At 43.3% G+C, this 15,077-nt stretch overlaps 2 protein-coding genes across 2 annotated transcripts in view; both read left to right on the forward strand.

Moving 5' to 3' along the window:
* LOC147668717 (phosphatidylcholine-sterol acyltransferase-like) overlaps positions 1 to 15,077 on the forward strand; it is a 302,002-nt gene that overhangs the window by 150,419 nt on the left and 136,506 nt on the right. The window lies entirely within an intron of this gene.
* LOC147668718 (large ribosomal subunit protein eL38) lies at positions 6,128 to 6,462 on the forward strand. Its single transcript, XM_086948484.1, has one exon. The coding sequence runs from the start codon at positions 6,182 to 6,184 to the stop codon at positions 6,392 to 6,394; it is 213 nt and encodes a 70-aa protein (XP_086804610.1). The 5' UTR covers positions 6,128 to 6,181; the 3' UTR covers positions 6,395 to 6,462.

Here is a 15,077-nt window from a genome sequence, read left to right on the forward strand (position 1 = left end):
GACCCGTATTAACTGTCCTCTCCAAGGTAGAAAAAATGTAAGTGAACACAATAGGAAATCTTTTGTTGGGGACATTATGAAAATCATTATTATAGAAGTTGACAAGATATAATTCAAGGCCCCCCTCATAGACTACTACTTGAAAATGATCTCCCTTTATTTTAAATGACTCTGCTCGACCCTCAAGCAACAAAGGAATCCATAGAAAGCCTACCAGATGGGCCCCTATACTGAGAGGCCACAGCATGTTGCGAAAAACACACAAAAGCTTCATATGTTAAAGGATTAACGTCCCATGTTTCTTTAAATAGCAGAATGTCGTAGGTACTTATGAACAATTGTCATTCTGGAAGTAGAATCTTTGAACGAATACCAGCAACATTCCAGCTCAAGATTGTTAGTGGGCAAGAATGGCCTGAAGCGCATTCAGTTATGACTGCACTGTTGGAATGAAAAAATATAGAAGTGGCAGTTGGATGATCCAACTCCGCCTGGGCAATTACATTAGGCAGAACAGTAGAACCCTGGGACATAGATGTATGTAATCAATGCTGAACAATGATAATGCAAAAGCCCTTATATTCACTGAAAAAAAACAAAGTTTTAAACCTTGTAAACTAAATAAACACAGATATTCACCAGCTATAGTTATCTAGAGTAACAATAACTCATGCCCTAAGGTAACTATCACTCACGCCCTTGCCATGCACAGTTTTCTCATCAATAATTTTATTTCAAATGTTGCAGTGATATTATCAATGATGTCCTAGAAGATGTCATGAGTGATGTAATATGTGTGGTATATCAGCAGTGCATGGCAAGTGTGCACAATATAGTTACCTTAGGGCACCCTCCTCCCCAAGCCTCTTATGGCCCTAGGGACTCAATTCCCGGGGCCTTCCTTCAGTATAGTTGGGTGCCCTGGTGCCCACCTAGGGCACCTACAAACAGCACACAGGGGGGCTGCTGTGGGAGCCCCAGAGCCCCCACAGACCCAGCGTGTTTCCTGCATAGTGTAGGAGACGGCACTTCTCCCGCACGGAGAGAGCAGCTAATTATGCTTGCTCCCTCTGGCCAGGAGCAATAAATGTTTTGTTTCCCTTGTCGCATGGGTGTGGGCAGGGAAACAGAACAGAAGTCTGCTCCAGGCCAACAGGGAATTTTTTTAAATCTACTGTTTCCTGGAGATAGGCTCCTCGGGACACATTAAGTAAGCCGGCCCTGGACGATGGGAGACCCCAGGGCACTTCAGGCTCAGGGAGGGGGCCAGGAATCACAGCACCAGGGAATGTGATCCCCAGGGCCTTTTTAAGGAATAGCGCAGAGTGGAGTGGCATACAGTGGAATAGCATATAGTGGAGTTGCGTACGGTGGAGATGTGTACAGTGGAGTGGCGTACAGTGGAACAACGTAGAGTGGAGTGGTGGACTGTAGATTATTGTGTGCAGAGTAACACAAGGCTGGGATTTGAACTGCATTACGTTCTATATATGTACCAATCAAAGCTTGGTGGTTTTGTGTTGTTTGGTATGTCTTACGCAAGTATTATGTTGCCCTAGCAACACTATGCAGAATTTAAGGAAATGAAATTAAATGAAAAGGGCATTTGTAAAGCGCATGGCTACCCGGAGGCCTCCCAGCGCAATAGAATGCCATATTTGTCCCCTATTGATAGATTGTGCTGTATGTGACTCCACATATGCTATTCCACTCTACGCCACTCTAATCTGTGCTATTACACTATATGTCACTATACTCTACAACACTCCACTCTATGCTCTTTCAGCGTATGGCACGCCAATGGAAAATACTGAAAATCCCTCATCAAAATTCACAACAAATAGAAACTGAAACAGGAATGCCTAAATGTAATGTAACTGTTGATGCAAGCACTGTGTGAATTGGAGTAGTCTTATGTCAGCAAGTCCAGGTAGCAAAAATACCATAGCATTTTCATCATTCAAGCTGAAAGCGGTAGAAAGTCGGTATAGCACCATTGATCGCGAAGCTGCAGCATGCCCGTCAGGAGAAACATTTCAAATATATTTGCAGCACCTTATGCCCAAAAATCTTGCATATGCTTGGCGAAAAAGGCACTTGGTAACACCTCCACTAGGGTCATTAGATTGCTGTCCAAGTTCCCAAAATAACATTTTGTTGTGACATTCACATCTGCCATCGCTCATGTGCATGCAGGTTGTCTAACCAGATATCTATGAAACATGTCAACCATATACTAGGCACACTTGACTCATTAAGGTTAGACTGTTTTCCCCAGTATTAATCCCTGTTTTTAAACATACCAACTAGGAGCAGGAATAAATTATCAGCCCACTAATTAGGTATTCTTAACCCACTTTCTTTTCCACTCCACATCACTGAACTACACATTTTTCAAAATAAAGTGCTCCTACGTATTTTCGCAAGTCTCAGCACGCTTCAATCTGCAGAGGATTGAGAGGACCCCTATGATGAAGCATGCCATCAAGAGGAAACCTTGGTGGGTGAGGGGACTCTAGAAAGAAAGATTTATTTCTGGATAAAAGGGTTTTCTACTATAATATAGTAAAATCCCCGCTTCTCTCATGATTAGGTTCTTTATTCCAGCATCCCAGGTTCTGTGTTTCAGAATGAAAGCACGTCATGATGGGAGGTTTGAGATAAAAAAGCACAATGTATGGGCTGGGTCTTGTGTTATGTTGAAAAGGATAAATGTAAAGAGATGCAAAATTTTGATTTGAAATATGAGGGACTCCTTCCTGTGAAAAGAGTTGTTCACAATTCTGTACACCCGAGGGATGGTACATGGTGGGCTGTGTGTAATCTTTTGGTTACAGACAACCTGAATAGTGTTATTAGTCGCTGCTGCATGATCAACCAAGAGTGTCCCTTTATTTGATGTGGGCTGCTTAACTGCTGTGAAGGCATCTCTGAGTCATGAAACAGGAATGACACTGAGGTGTGTCGTCATGCCAGTTGTACGCACTTGTGAAGTGAGTGTGTTGAATACATTTTCCCTGGGTCAATTGATCTATGCGATAAGTCAAGTTAGCCGCATATGTGGATGACATCCTTCTATTTGTTTCTAACCCTATTGATTCTATCCCCGCCTTTCTTGCTGAAGTGCATGATTATTCCCAAATATCTGGCTACAAACTCAATAATGATAAATGTGAGATCCTACCTTTAACGAAATTTACCTTTAAACCCGATTTTATTGCCTCCAATTTCACATGGAAATCTTCCCATATTAAATACCTTGGCTTGCATATCACACCTACCATCCCAGATACTATTTCCCTTTGTTTATCCAAATGTACCCAAAAATTAACGGATCTGGCGTCTAAGTGGCATCCTCTTTACCTGTCCTGGTGGGGCCGCCTTGACACTATTAAAATGATGTTATCTCCCATAGTCCTCTATACCATTTCCAATATTCCTGTATCTATTCCTTCCAAATTCTTTAAAAAAATCAACTCCATTCTGATGTCCTTCCTTTGGAATAAGAAAAAGCCTAGAATGTCTCTTGCTCGATTGACTCGCCCTAAGACAGAGGGTGGAGTCAATTTTCCAAACTTTCCTGCTTATCATAAGGCGTTCCTACTACGTCAAGCTTCTTTCTGGTTGCAAGATTCAAGCACCCCCTGTCCTCTGTGGGCTAAATTTGAACGTCTTCTTCTTTCTCCTTTTTCCTTTGCTGAATATCTTTCCTTCTCCCGTAAACCTTCTTCCATTTCCACTCCCATTCATAAGTTTACTACCAAACTGCTCCTATCTTCTTCCCATTCCCCTCCCACGACCATTGCTGATTTCCTTTCTTCCACCATATGGCATAATAACACACTTCTTATTCGTAACAAACCTTTCTTTTGGAAAGCATGGCATCACAGGGGACTGATATGGATCTCTCAACTCTTTTCTCAATCCTCTTTCTCTTGTCCTTCACCACTCTCCGTTCCCTCTATGACTTACCAACTTCCTTCACTCGTAACTATCATTTACTTAGGGAGGCTGTACTGACAACTTATAATCAGCTTTCTCAGCTACATCCATCTCCTGCTTCTCCCACTCCCGTCTCTTTACTTCATTCATTTTTACGTAAGACTCTAAAGGCCTCCTCCATTTATAAATACCTTCATACTATTCACTCTTCTAGGCCTAAATCTAAAGTCGAGGAATGTTGGGAACATGACCTCTCCACGTCTTGGCCAATTTCACTATGGGAAAAAGTTTGGATTAAGATCCGTAAATCCTCAAGAGCTGCAACCCTGACACAATCCCTGTTTTTTATTTACAACAGACTCCTCTATACACCTTTTGACCTCCATAAACGCTTCCCAAACACTCCTCATACATGCTGGTCTTGCTCATCCCCACATGCAACTTTGTTTCATATGTTGTTCTTATGTACCTCTGTCCATGCTTTCTGGTTACAGGTCTGGGCTCAAATTAACTTGATTTTTCACACATGTATCCCTTTTTCTTGCATAAACATTTTCTTGGGTAGCCTCTCCCCTTGTTGGGATAATGTTGAACTAAAGCCTCAGATTATTGACTTACTACTGGCAGCGGCATTTCAACAGATAACGGTAAACTGGAAGGACTCCTCTAATAGTTCCTTTAAGGCGTGGTGGTTTAACGTTTGCCATAATCACAGACTTGACACTGCTTTTGCTTTTCCAGCTCACATGGCCGCAAAGCGTTTGGATTTATGGTTCCCTGTCACGCTTTACTTGGACACTTGTGCTAAATGTTCCTTCCGTCCACGGCCCCAACAACAAGAAGTTCCAAAACCTCCTTAAATGCTCATTGTATTCCATTTTTCTTTCTCTCATTGTACCATTTTTGCTTTTCTTTCAGGTTCTTTATTGCTTTTATAATTAACGTTCATTTTCTTTTACCATTTTTCATTCCAGTGCCCAGGTTTTTCCTCTTTTCTTTTTGATAGTACTTGCAATCTTGTGTTTGGCTTAATTATCATAATTCTCGATGTGTTATATTCTTTTGTACTCTGTATTGACACCTTGATTTTCTCATATTAATATCAAATAAAACTTTCCTGAACTTAAAAAAAAAAAAATTGATCTATGCGATGGGGAAATTCTTGTAATTTACCAGATGAAACTGCACAGTGGTGCACCTGATGTAGACAATCACCCTGTGCTGTTCGCATAAAGTCGTCTTACTTCTAAACATTAAAAATTCTTACAGGACTCCGAAGTCTTGTCGTAGTTTGGTCAAGTTTTTGTAAGAAGGCGAAAGGAGGTGTTTCTCCGAGGAATTCCAAAATTGATTGGAGTAGTCCGTATTCACATTATGTTAAATTGGTATTGAGCCGTCCTTATGCTGCACCGCAAGCTGTTGACTGACCCTGTCTCCTACTTACCCCGACTTGGCTTTCTACTTCCAGACTTCTAGCTGCACCCTGGCCAGTTGGAACCGGGCGTTTGGTGGGTCAAGTCGAGGGTCGGTGGCTCTTTCTTTCATAGTTAAATCTTTGTCACTGCCACCTGAAATGCTTGCTTTGAGCATAATTCATGCCACCATATGCTACACAGATCACCTGACACAATGTCTGTAAGTGTGACGTCTTAGCCTTTTTTCTTTTTTGAAAATATGCTTAATTGTGTCTCTATTCATTTTTTTTGTACTCAGCATTGCATTGCGTGTTATAGAACATATATTTATTAGGATTATATCCGTGCTCATTTTACTCAATTATTCCATATTAGGATTGATTTTGCTCTTCAAATCTTGCACCTTTATACTAATTTCTTGTCTAAAGCAGCTTTCCCAGCAGGTAATTCTGTGTGCAGCGCCTCCCTCGGCAGGCCAGTGTCACACATAAATAAGCTCCCTTATTAGGAAAATTGCTTGAAGAACACTGTCCAACCACTGTAATTCCCTTAACGTAAGCACCGTTACGTTAATTACATTGTCCGCCCCTTGATAGCACTGGGTGATACAAGAATTCCGCTTTAAAGCCAGGGATGAAGTATTCTCATTCTGCAGGACATTTCGCCAGTATTCTCATCTTTTCTTAATCCATGGCAGACGGATCAGAAACGGCGGAATTGCCCGCAGTTTTGCATCCACTTACAGCAGATTGAAAAATTGGGATTTTTTTTTTTTTTTCCTTTCTGGATCGCTGGCAGGTCCTGGTCAGCACTAACTCCCAGCCATGCCTCGCAAAATCGAAGAGATCAAAGACTTCCTGCTGACAGCCAGGAGAAAAGACGCTAAATCTGTGAAAATCAAGAAGAACAAGGACAATGTGAAGTTCAAGGTGCGCTGCAGCAAGTACTTGTACACATTGGTCATCACAGACAAGGAAAAGGCAGAGAAGCTGAAGCAGTCCCTGCCTCCTGGTTTGGCAGTAAAGGAGTTGAAGTAATTCGGACGTGTAAAGAAATCCAGTTGTTAAAATAAACCACAAAATCCTAAAAAAAAAAAAAAAAAAAAAAAAAAAATTGGGATTTCGCCGACTGCTATGGATTTCCATCCCTTATGTTGGGCATGAAATAGTATCAGTTAAGTCAGTGGTTAGGTTGCATGGGCAAACACCCCTAGGGACCCTCGCATCCCTTGTCTTCAATCCCATGGTCATCGGTCTATTGTAAAGAAATCGAAACCGCGATAACCTTGAATTCTTAGGGCGTCATTTACAAGGCCATTTCGCCGCCAGTGCTTCATTTTATTTATGCACTTGTGGCGTAGTGTGCCTGCCCATATTTACAAAGCTTAATTTCGAAAGTGGCCTCGAGAACCGAGATCCAAGTAGCCTTTAGGCAACTAAACAACTGACCCCCTCTGTAAGAAAAAACAACTCTTGCAATCAATGAAAAACAAATCTTACAATAAATGAAAGAATCAATAAACTGCGTGTTACTCTATATTTTCTTTATATTAAAGGAATCACGCTTTTACAAAAATAGTTATGTTTATACAAAGACTGTCAATATCAATGTAGTGCATAAGAAAACAGTGATCAAAACACAAAAACACAATAATACACGTGACAATATATACACAATCAAGACATTCAATTACGCAATCTGTACAAGTATACACTAAATATACAATTCATATTTTACAAAGGCCATCCAATAATGTCAACTTATTAAACCCTTTTATTGATTTCTTTTATCGGAGTTCAGGAGTTGACTTGTTGGTCGCGGCAGGTCTTTATCAAGACGGTGTGATGCACGACAGTCCTAAAATGTAGGTGCAAGCATGTCACCTGAAGTCGTGATAGAATCTTCTTTTCGCCAATTAGCAACAGCCCAGGGCAGTCACAAAGTCAGCACAGCGCTTTCTTATTCACTTGATGGCGCCCGGCTCCCAGATCCTGACTCGCTTGTCGGGATCTGGGAGCCGGACGCCATCAAGTGAATAAGAAAGCGCCGTGCTGACTTTGTGACTGCCCTGGGCTGTGACATGCTTGCACCTACATTTTAGGACTGTCGTGCATCACACCGTCTTGATAAAGACCCGCCGCGACCAACAAGTTGGCGCTGATAGGGTCGAAACGTCGACACTTCCTGCAGGCCCCTCAACTCCTGAACTCCGATAAAAGTAATTAATAAAAGGGTTCAATAAGTTGACATTATTGGATGGCCTTTGTAAAATATGAATTGTATATTTAGTGTATACTTGTACAGATTGCGTAATTGAATGTATTGATTGTGTATATATTGTCACGTGTATTATTGTGTTTTGATCACTGTTTTCTTATGCACTACATTGGAGATATTGACAGTCTTTGTATAAACATAATTATTTTTGTAAAAGAGTGATTCCTTTAATATAAAGAAAATATAGAGTAACACGCAGTTTATTGATTCTTTCATTTATTGTAAGATTTGTTTTTCATTGATTGCAAGAGTTGTTTTTTCTTACAGAGGGGGTCAGTTGTTTAGTTGCCTAAAGGCTACTTGGATCTCGGTTCTCGAGACCACTTTTGAAATTAAGTTTTGTCCGTACCCAACAGAACCAATTACTTGTGAATTAACATTTACCCAGGTTCTGAGGGACACAGGGTCAACCCCGTTCTTGTTTATAAACATATTTACAAAGCCATATCAAATCACCCGGCGTGACTTTTCATGGCCTTGTAAATATGGGCCCCTTTAACGCATTACTCTGCGTAGGGGCGTTCTATGGGTGTTGCTGTGGCTGCTCTGTAGGTTTGTAAAGCTGGGAATGCGTCAGAATCCTATGCCTCCCCAGAGGAGGCGTAGGAGTGGCACAACGAGGAGAACTTCAATAATTTTTCCTAGTTTCTTCCTCTTTCTAAGCGTTAGGAAAAGGAAAATGCCATCAATGATTGTACAAAAACAATCATCCCCAGGGCCGGTCCGAGCCATGGGCGGTATGGGCAGCTGCCCAGGGCCTCGCGCTCAGGGGGGCCCCTCCGCCGGCCCCGCAGTTGCGGGCAGCGCCAGAGGGAATAAATAAATTGGCTGCAGCGCCAGCGGGAATACATAAATTATAATCATGGCCAGGAGCAATAAGCGCTGCTGCACTCTCGTCGCGCTCGCGCATGGGCTGGGCCGCAGCAGGCAGTAAACGTAAGGCAGGGAAGGAGGTCGGGAAAAACACTGTCTGCGACTGCGCAAGCACCGCACACACCGTGACGCATGCACCCCACGACCTAGCTTGGTGGTGGTGGTGGTGCCTTGGTGGTGGTGACGTGACGCCGGCCGGCCTTGCTCATGAGTGGCTGACAGTGGGTCCCAGGGCCGTCAATCTGGTAGCGCGCGAAAGCGCTACCAATGACAGCCCTGGACATGATTTTTTGTCCAGTCCCCGCTCAGCGCTTTATCCAGGGCTACTCTGCAGTGTGAGATCTGAGGTGTATGACCAGGACCGACGAGAAGCACTAAAGTGCAACTATAAAATCGAGAAATGCCCCCCTGGCCTAGAGATCCTGATTTCCTGACCTGGACGTCACGTGCAGCGTGAAGCTCTGCAGACACGTCATCTCCTCTCGTCTACCTAAGCTGCCATTTCCTCCCAGAATTATCATGTTAATAGCAGCCAGGACACCCCCTTCACAGACTAATCCTCTCCCAAATTATCTGCCGCTCCTGCTGAGAGACACCTGCAAGCAGTGGGGGTGGGTGGGGGCATCCTGAAATGGGGTACACAACAGAAAGGGGGTAATTGAGAGCAGAGAAGAGCCTGGGGTTCAATGCCATCTCCCCACCCGGGGGAACGCCAGCCCCCTGGCCCCTCCTTTCCCGATGCAAAAACACCGGCTGGAGAAATCTCCCAAGCCTTTGTCACGTGTGGAAGCTGGGCATCACTGGTCGATGGGTAGAGTTCCTATTCACCCCTGACCCCTCGCTGGCATCCTGTAATCCTGAAATTACCACCTTGGGTCTGTGGCATTTAGACGAGCGAGCTAGATGTTATTGTGGCATGCACACACTTTGTGTGATCTTCGGCAGGCCGCTCTAGCTCATTGTACTTCATGTTGTTCGAGGTAGCTATGGCTGTGTGACCCGAAGGTGCCACTCAACACATCCCAGATAGGAGTTGAGCGCCAGAGAGGGCACAGGCATGCACTAGAAATCGTCTCGAGGGAAAGCAACTCAGATCTCTCTGGACGAGACTGCGGTGAGTGGTGACACTTATTTAACTCACCGTTACTGGAAAATGTATTTTACATGGGTAGTTGTTTATGGTCTTATTAGAAGGAATTTACCATTATATATGTATTTGCTCTCTTCTTATAAAAAAGAATGTTTTATAAGGTATTTATATAGTATAGTGTAATGTAATGGATATAAATGTTGTGTTGTGTTGTTTAAAGGCCAATTATGTAAATAAATATATGTTTTATTGATTTGATTGATATGCAGATTTAGGAATTAATTCACGACAAGCAGACATATAATTCTGTTCAGAAAAAGTAGTGAAGAGAGCACAAACAGAATGCTTTGGTTATCGTACTGTATTGCAAGTGTATTCATGTATTGCTTTCTTCCCCTGAAGAGGTGTTGAAGCGTTTTTAATTGGGAAAAAACTCTGTTCTGGAATCCAAGCGTAGTGGTTAGTCTAGTGCTATTGATTATTGTTGATTATTTGGATTAGCAATGTGCTCGCAGGGGCACCATTCCATGATTTATACCAGTATCTTTGTTGGAGAGTAAATGAATATATTAATGTGTGACCATTAGTAGAGGGACAGAGGGGAGTCTGCTCTTTTATTTTTCTTGGACCGCAAAAAGCCCTCAGATCGCCAAATTGAAGTCAGTAAACCAGAAACCTCCATGGATTATGCCTTGGTTTAAAAGTATAATTTCGAGTGTGAACCCTTAAAAGTATATTGAACTTCCACAACAATATTTTTCCAAGAGCTGGTTACAGTGTTCCACAGAGGGAAGCCACATGTGGGTTGTCACATCCACCAGGATGGAAACAACCGGAAGAAGAACCTACCTCCTGTACTGCAATCTCTCGCTTCTGACAGAAGACACTACTCGCTGAGCACCTGGACTGCCAAGCGCCCAAAAACCAGCTGTATGGATCTGTGAGCTAAATGCTTGCTGCTCCCAAATGCGGTGTTCTAAAGATCATGACTCATTTCCAGTGTGGAAGATTCAGCCTTTCACCTGTCTGAGGTGGGGAAATTGTTGGTTTCTCTTACCCATAAATTGGAAAATTGCACCATATGTTATTTACTACACTTAGAAACAGCAAAAAAGTCGCATTTATTGCTTTATAAAAATGAGTGATTATTATTTATTTAGCAAATGCACCCCACATGCTTAACTTGCGGCTCTGTCCACACCTATAAATGGAAGAAGTCAAGGAGCCCACTTACTAGAGACTAAGGGGCAGATTTACAAGCCCCCTGCGCCTCTTTAACGCCGCCGTTGCGTCACTTTATGTGATGTCACTTAGAGGGGCCTCACATCTTCCCTTTCGCCCGGGGCCTCAGAAGGCCTAGGACCCGCACTGATCATCCCTGCAAAGCAGACACCCTTGCAACATGGCGCAAGGGTGCTGGCGCATGTCAGCCAATTGTGCACCAGCACAAGGGAAAGCACACAGATGCGTTGTATTGTTGTTAATACGACGCATCCCTGTGTTTTTAAAATGAAGCAGCTCGGCGTGGCAAAATGGCTTGCGCCGCTGCGCCATTTTTTTGTAAATGAGGCCCTTAGCCTTTATCTGTCTACAAGTGCCTTCCACAATATCACTTCCTACTGCAGCAGCATATCTGTCTAGGTTTGCACTTTTAAAGATACTGAGCATTTCTTGATTCAAATAACATTAAACAGTGAGTGTTGTGTGGTTCTTTAGCCACCTTTCTTTTCTAATATTATCCAATCTTATCGAGTCGGTCTGTCGATTGTCACAATCCTAAAACCCTTTATAGATTCACATACTGAACTAGGCAACAAATAAACAGACCACCAAACCATCAGGCTGCATGATTAGGGTGACCATTCCTCCTGTGTTTGCCGGGACAGTCCTGGTTTTTGATCATCTGCCCGGCAGCTTTCACTAAATTCATCACTATCCCAGTTTTTAGAGAGGATCGATTCAACAAGCTTTTAAGTGTTCCAATGTACAATTAAGTACCAGCTTTTTCAAGAATCAAGTTAAATAGCACTTATGATAGCCTGTGTGAAAGTTGTATTTCATGGATTCCCCCTAGTGCCTCAGTGATGATAGTGAGCACTGTCTTATAAGTCATACTGCCACAGTGGGCGGGATCAGAGGGGCACGAAGTGCTCATACTTTTTTAATTTAAGAAAAACTGTTAGCCTACTTTATCTGAAAGGACAACCGCCCTGGACGGTTCATTCCGTGAGATGTAATGCTTCAGCTGCAGTGTAAGGCATGGAGACTCTTGTGCTGTGAAACAGAGGGAGGGCAGACAGCTAAACATGCCTTCTTGCCAGGGCCTCTTCTTACACCAATGTAAAGGTGCGCAACTGGTCAATATGCAAATATAACGGGTACTTGGAAGCGGTGTTGGCTTTAATTGATGGAATCTCTTGAATCTTTCTGATGAGAGACAATTATTATTTTTCAGTTTGTATTGCAAGAGAGGTACCAGCTGATCTATGAAGTCTGTGCTTTTAAAAGACTGTTACAAACAATTGAGTACTTAGTGTCATATCTATATTTTTTGTAAGCACTTTTTTATCTTGAAATCTTTGGGAGCATTTTGTAGCAGCCTGTCTTATACAGTGTGTAATGCAGGTTTCAACTTATGACATATATTCACAGTGCTTTCTATCATTCTCCTTATTATACAGTTAATTAAAACCGTAACATACAAACATCACATTGATACTTAATTAAAACAGGGATTAAAATGTAAAAGCACATTATAAAAGCAAGCAGTCAAGATTATTAACAGTTCCCAAGTAGTATTTCTGGTTGATTACAAGAATGTCAAATTTGGGCATTTAAAGCCAGAAGGCTTTCCTTCTGTGGAGTACAAAGGGCAATAACAGAAAGTCCCAGGGTTTATTAGCGTTGCCAATACCTAGCTTTCAGCAAAGTCCATTTGTACAATGGCAATATAGGAAGAGACTTGAGAATGCTTCAACAGCTCTTAGTTAGCTATCTCTGTGAGTGCGTTGATAGACCCTGCAAGGTGATCGGATTTGACCCCTGGACGCCGTCTCATGTTCTTTAACTATTTCTTAGTGCTGAGCTGTGTGCAGTGTGGTTAAAATAATGTTAGTAAACTTCCCAGCCCTTGCAAGAACTTGAGCAGAATTGTTGCTGAAACACAAATCAGATGCTTCCCTGCAATGCCTCAGCAGCTTGTCCCGATAAACTGGAAACAAAAGCCGATGATGGTCGTGAGCAAGGCGGGGACAACAGCATAGCAAATGTAGCCAAGACTCATATGGGTAATTACAAAGCCTACACGTTAGCTGTCATTCCTCCGAGCCCAAAGCGGATTAAAGTCGTAGATTGGAAGGGCTAAAAGCCTCATATAAATCATTTTGTTACGAGTCTGTGGTTGAAGGGAGTAATTTAAGCATGGTTGGTGTTTCCCCTTGATAAACAAGGCGTCCAGGGCTGTGAAGAGTCGGTTTTTAGAAAGCTGAGCAATGTCTCTCTCAAATGCAACTAAGATAATTTGTTTTTTATAGTTTTTTTACATGTTGAAAGAGGAATGGTTGGATTAGAGAGGTTTGCTGTTTCAATCTTCAATGTGGAGATGGCCAAATGCAGCTGTCTGTACCAGGGGGAGAGTTCGTCCATGAATATAGAATGAAGTTGTTCTTTCAGGGATTGAGCTGAGGCGCACAGGGTATAGATGTAAAATGTCATTAAGTCGCCTAAGAAGTGAAGGTCTGCAGACCCAACTCGAGCCTCAGCCTGGCCCTCCTTGCATGCTGGGGAAGGGAATTTTTTTTTTTTAGGCCATTGTTTGATAGTTTGCAAGGAATAGGTCCATTTTGCCTGGAAAAGCCAGGTGGCCATAAGACAATGCTGGGAGCAATTTGGCATGTAAGACCCTTAAAATTGGCTTATGGAGGGGCTGTGCAACTGCCAATTCAGGCGCCTCAGGCTATGTATTACCCCAGCTCCCTTTGACCGAAGATGTTTAAGATAGACCACTTGGTTTGCCCTTTCATTGAACCAGACTCCCAAATAATTGCAGCTGGTGCAGGTGGTTATTTGTGACCCACCTACTCTCCAAGACAAGATTTTATTTCTTTGATGTCTCCCAAAAATCATGACTTTAGTTTTTGAATCATTCATCAAGAGTTTGCTCCTTATGTTGTACATGTTAAGGGCAGTGAGCGCTCTTTGTAGTCCTGTTCTTGTATGATCCATGATGACAATGTCATTGGCGTATTCCATGATCTGGTGCCGCACGCCGCCCTATTTTGGGGAAACCAGAGTTGCACCAGCCAGTGCTTTTGGCAAGTCAGCAGTCTAGAGATTGAAAAGTAGCGGGGCTTATACGGAATCTTGTTTTAAACCATTTTCTGTTGGAATTTTTTACAGATACTGTTGTGGCGCTGGTTTTAATCCTCACCCAGGTCTTCTGATGTAGTGACATCAGTGCAGAGAGAAGTGTGGAGGGTATCCCCCAAGAATTAAGCTTATTTCATACCACTCCTCGATCGACTCTGTCAAACGCTGCACTAAAATCCACAAAGCAGCAGAATAGGGGTGGATTATTACCCAGAGTGGCCTTCCAGGACAAGTAGGCCAGCGCTGTTATAATGTCTGTTGTGAGCAACCCGATCTGAAGCCTGACTGGGTGCGGAGGAGAATACTATTTTCTGTGACCCAATTTTCTTTTTCAGCCAGCAGGACACGGGAGTAGGCCTTGGCTTCAATGTCCAATAAGGCTATTAGTCTGTAATTGGCCGGGTTTAAGCGGTTGCCCTTTTTGTAAATTAGATGTAATATTGAGCCCTGCCAAGTAGATGGAATAGTGGCTGTAATAAAGGTTTGTTTAAAGAGCCGCGTGAGGAGTTCTGCCCAAAAGGATCGATTCAATTTAAAAACTGCAGCAGGTATCAATCAATCAATCAATCAGGAAATTTCGAGAGCGCACTACACACCCGCGAGGGTCTCAAGGCACTGGGGGAGGGTGGACGCAGCTAGCGGTCGAAGAGCCAGGTCTTGAGTAGACTCCTGAAGGTCTGTGGGTCTTATGTTCGTCGTAGGTGGGGAGGGAGAGCGTTCCATGTCTTGGTGGCCAGGTGGGAGAAGGATCTTCCCCCGGAGGTGGTTCTGTGGATGCGAGGGACTGTGGCCAGTGAGAGGTCGGCGGAGCGGAGTTCTCTGTTGGGTACGTAGAATGACATTCGGCTGTTGAGGTATTCTTGGGCCGGTGTTGTGGAGTGCTTTGTGTGCATGGGTCAGGAGTTTGAAGGTGATTCTTTTGTCGATGGGGAGCCAGTGCAGGTCTCTCAGGTGGGGGGTGATGTGGTCTCGGCGGGGAACATCGAAGACCAGGCGTGCCAAGGCGTTCTGGATTCTTTGAAGTCTGCTGATGAGCTTGGGCGGGGCTCCGGCGTAGAGGGCGTTTCCGTAGTCGAGTCTGTTGCTGATGAGGGCGTGGGTGACAGTTTTCC

The sequence above is a fragment of the Lissotriton vulgaris genome, unplaced genomic scaffold (genome assembly GCF_964263255.1).
Source record: "Lissotriton vulgaris unplaced genomic scaffold, aLisVul1.2 SCAFFOLD_1144, whole genome shotgun sequence".
Classification (NCBI taxonomy): domain Eukaryota; kingdom Metazoa; phylum Chordata; class Amphibia; order Caudata; family Salamandridae; genus Lissotriton; species Lissotriton vulgaris.

What these genes read in the sequence shown, in the direction of transcription:
- LOC147668718 (XM_086948484.1), top strand. Translation starts at nt 6,182, where the DNA reads ATGCCTCGCAAAATCGAAGAGATCAAAGACTTCCTGCTGACAGCCAGG.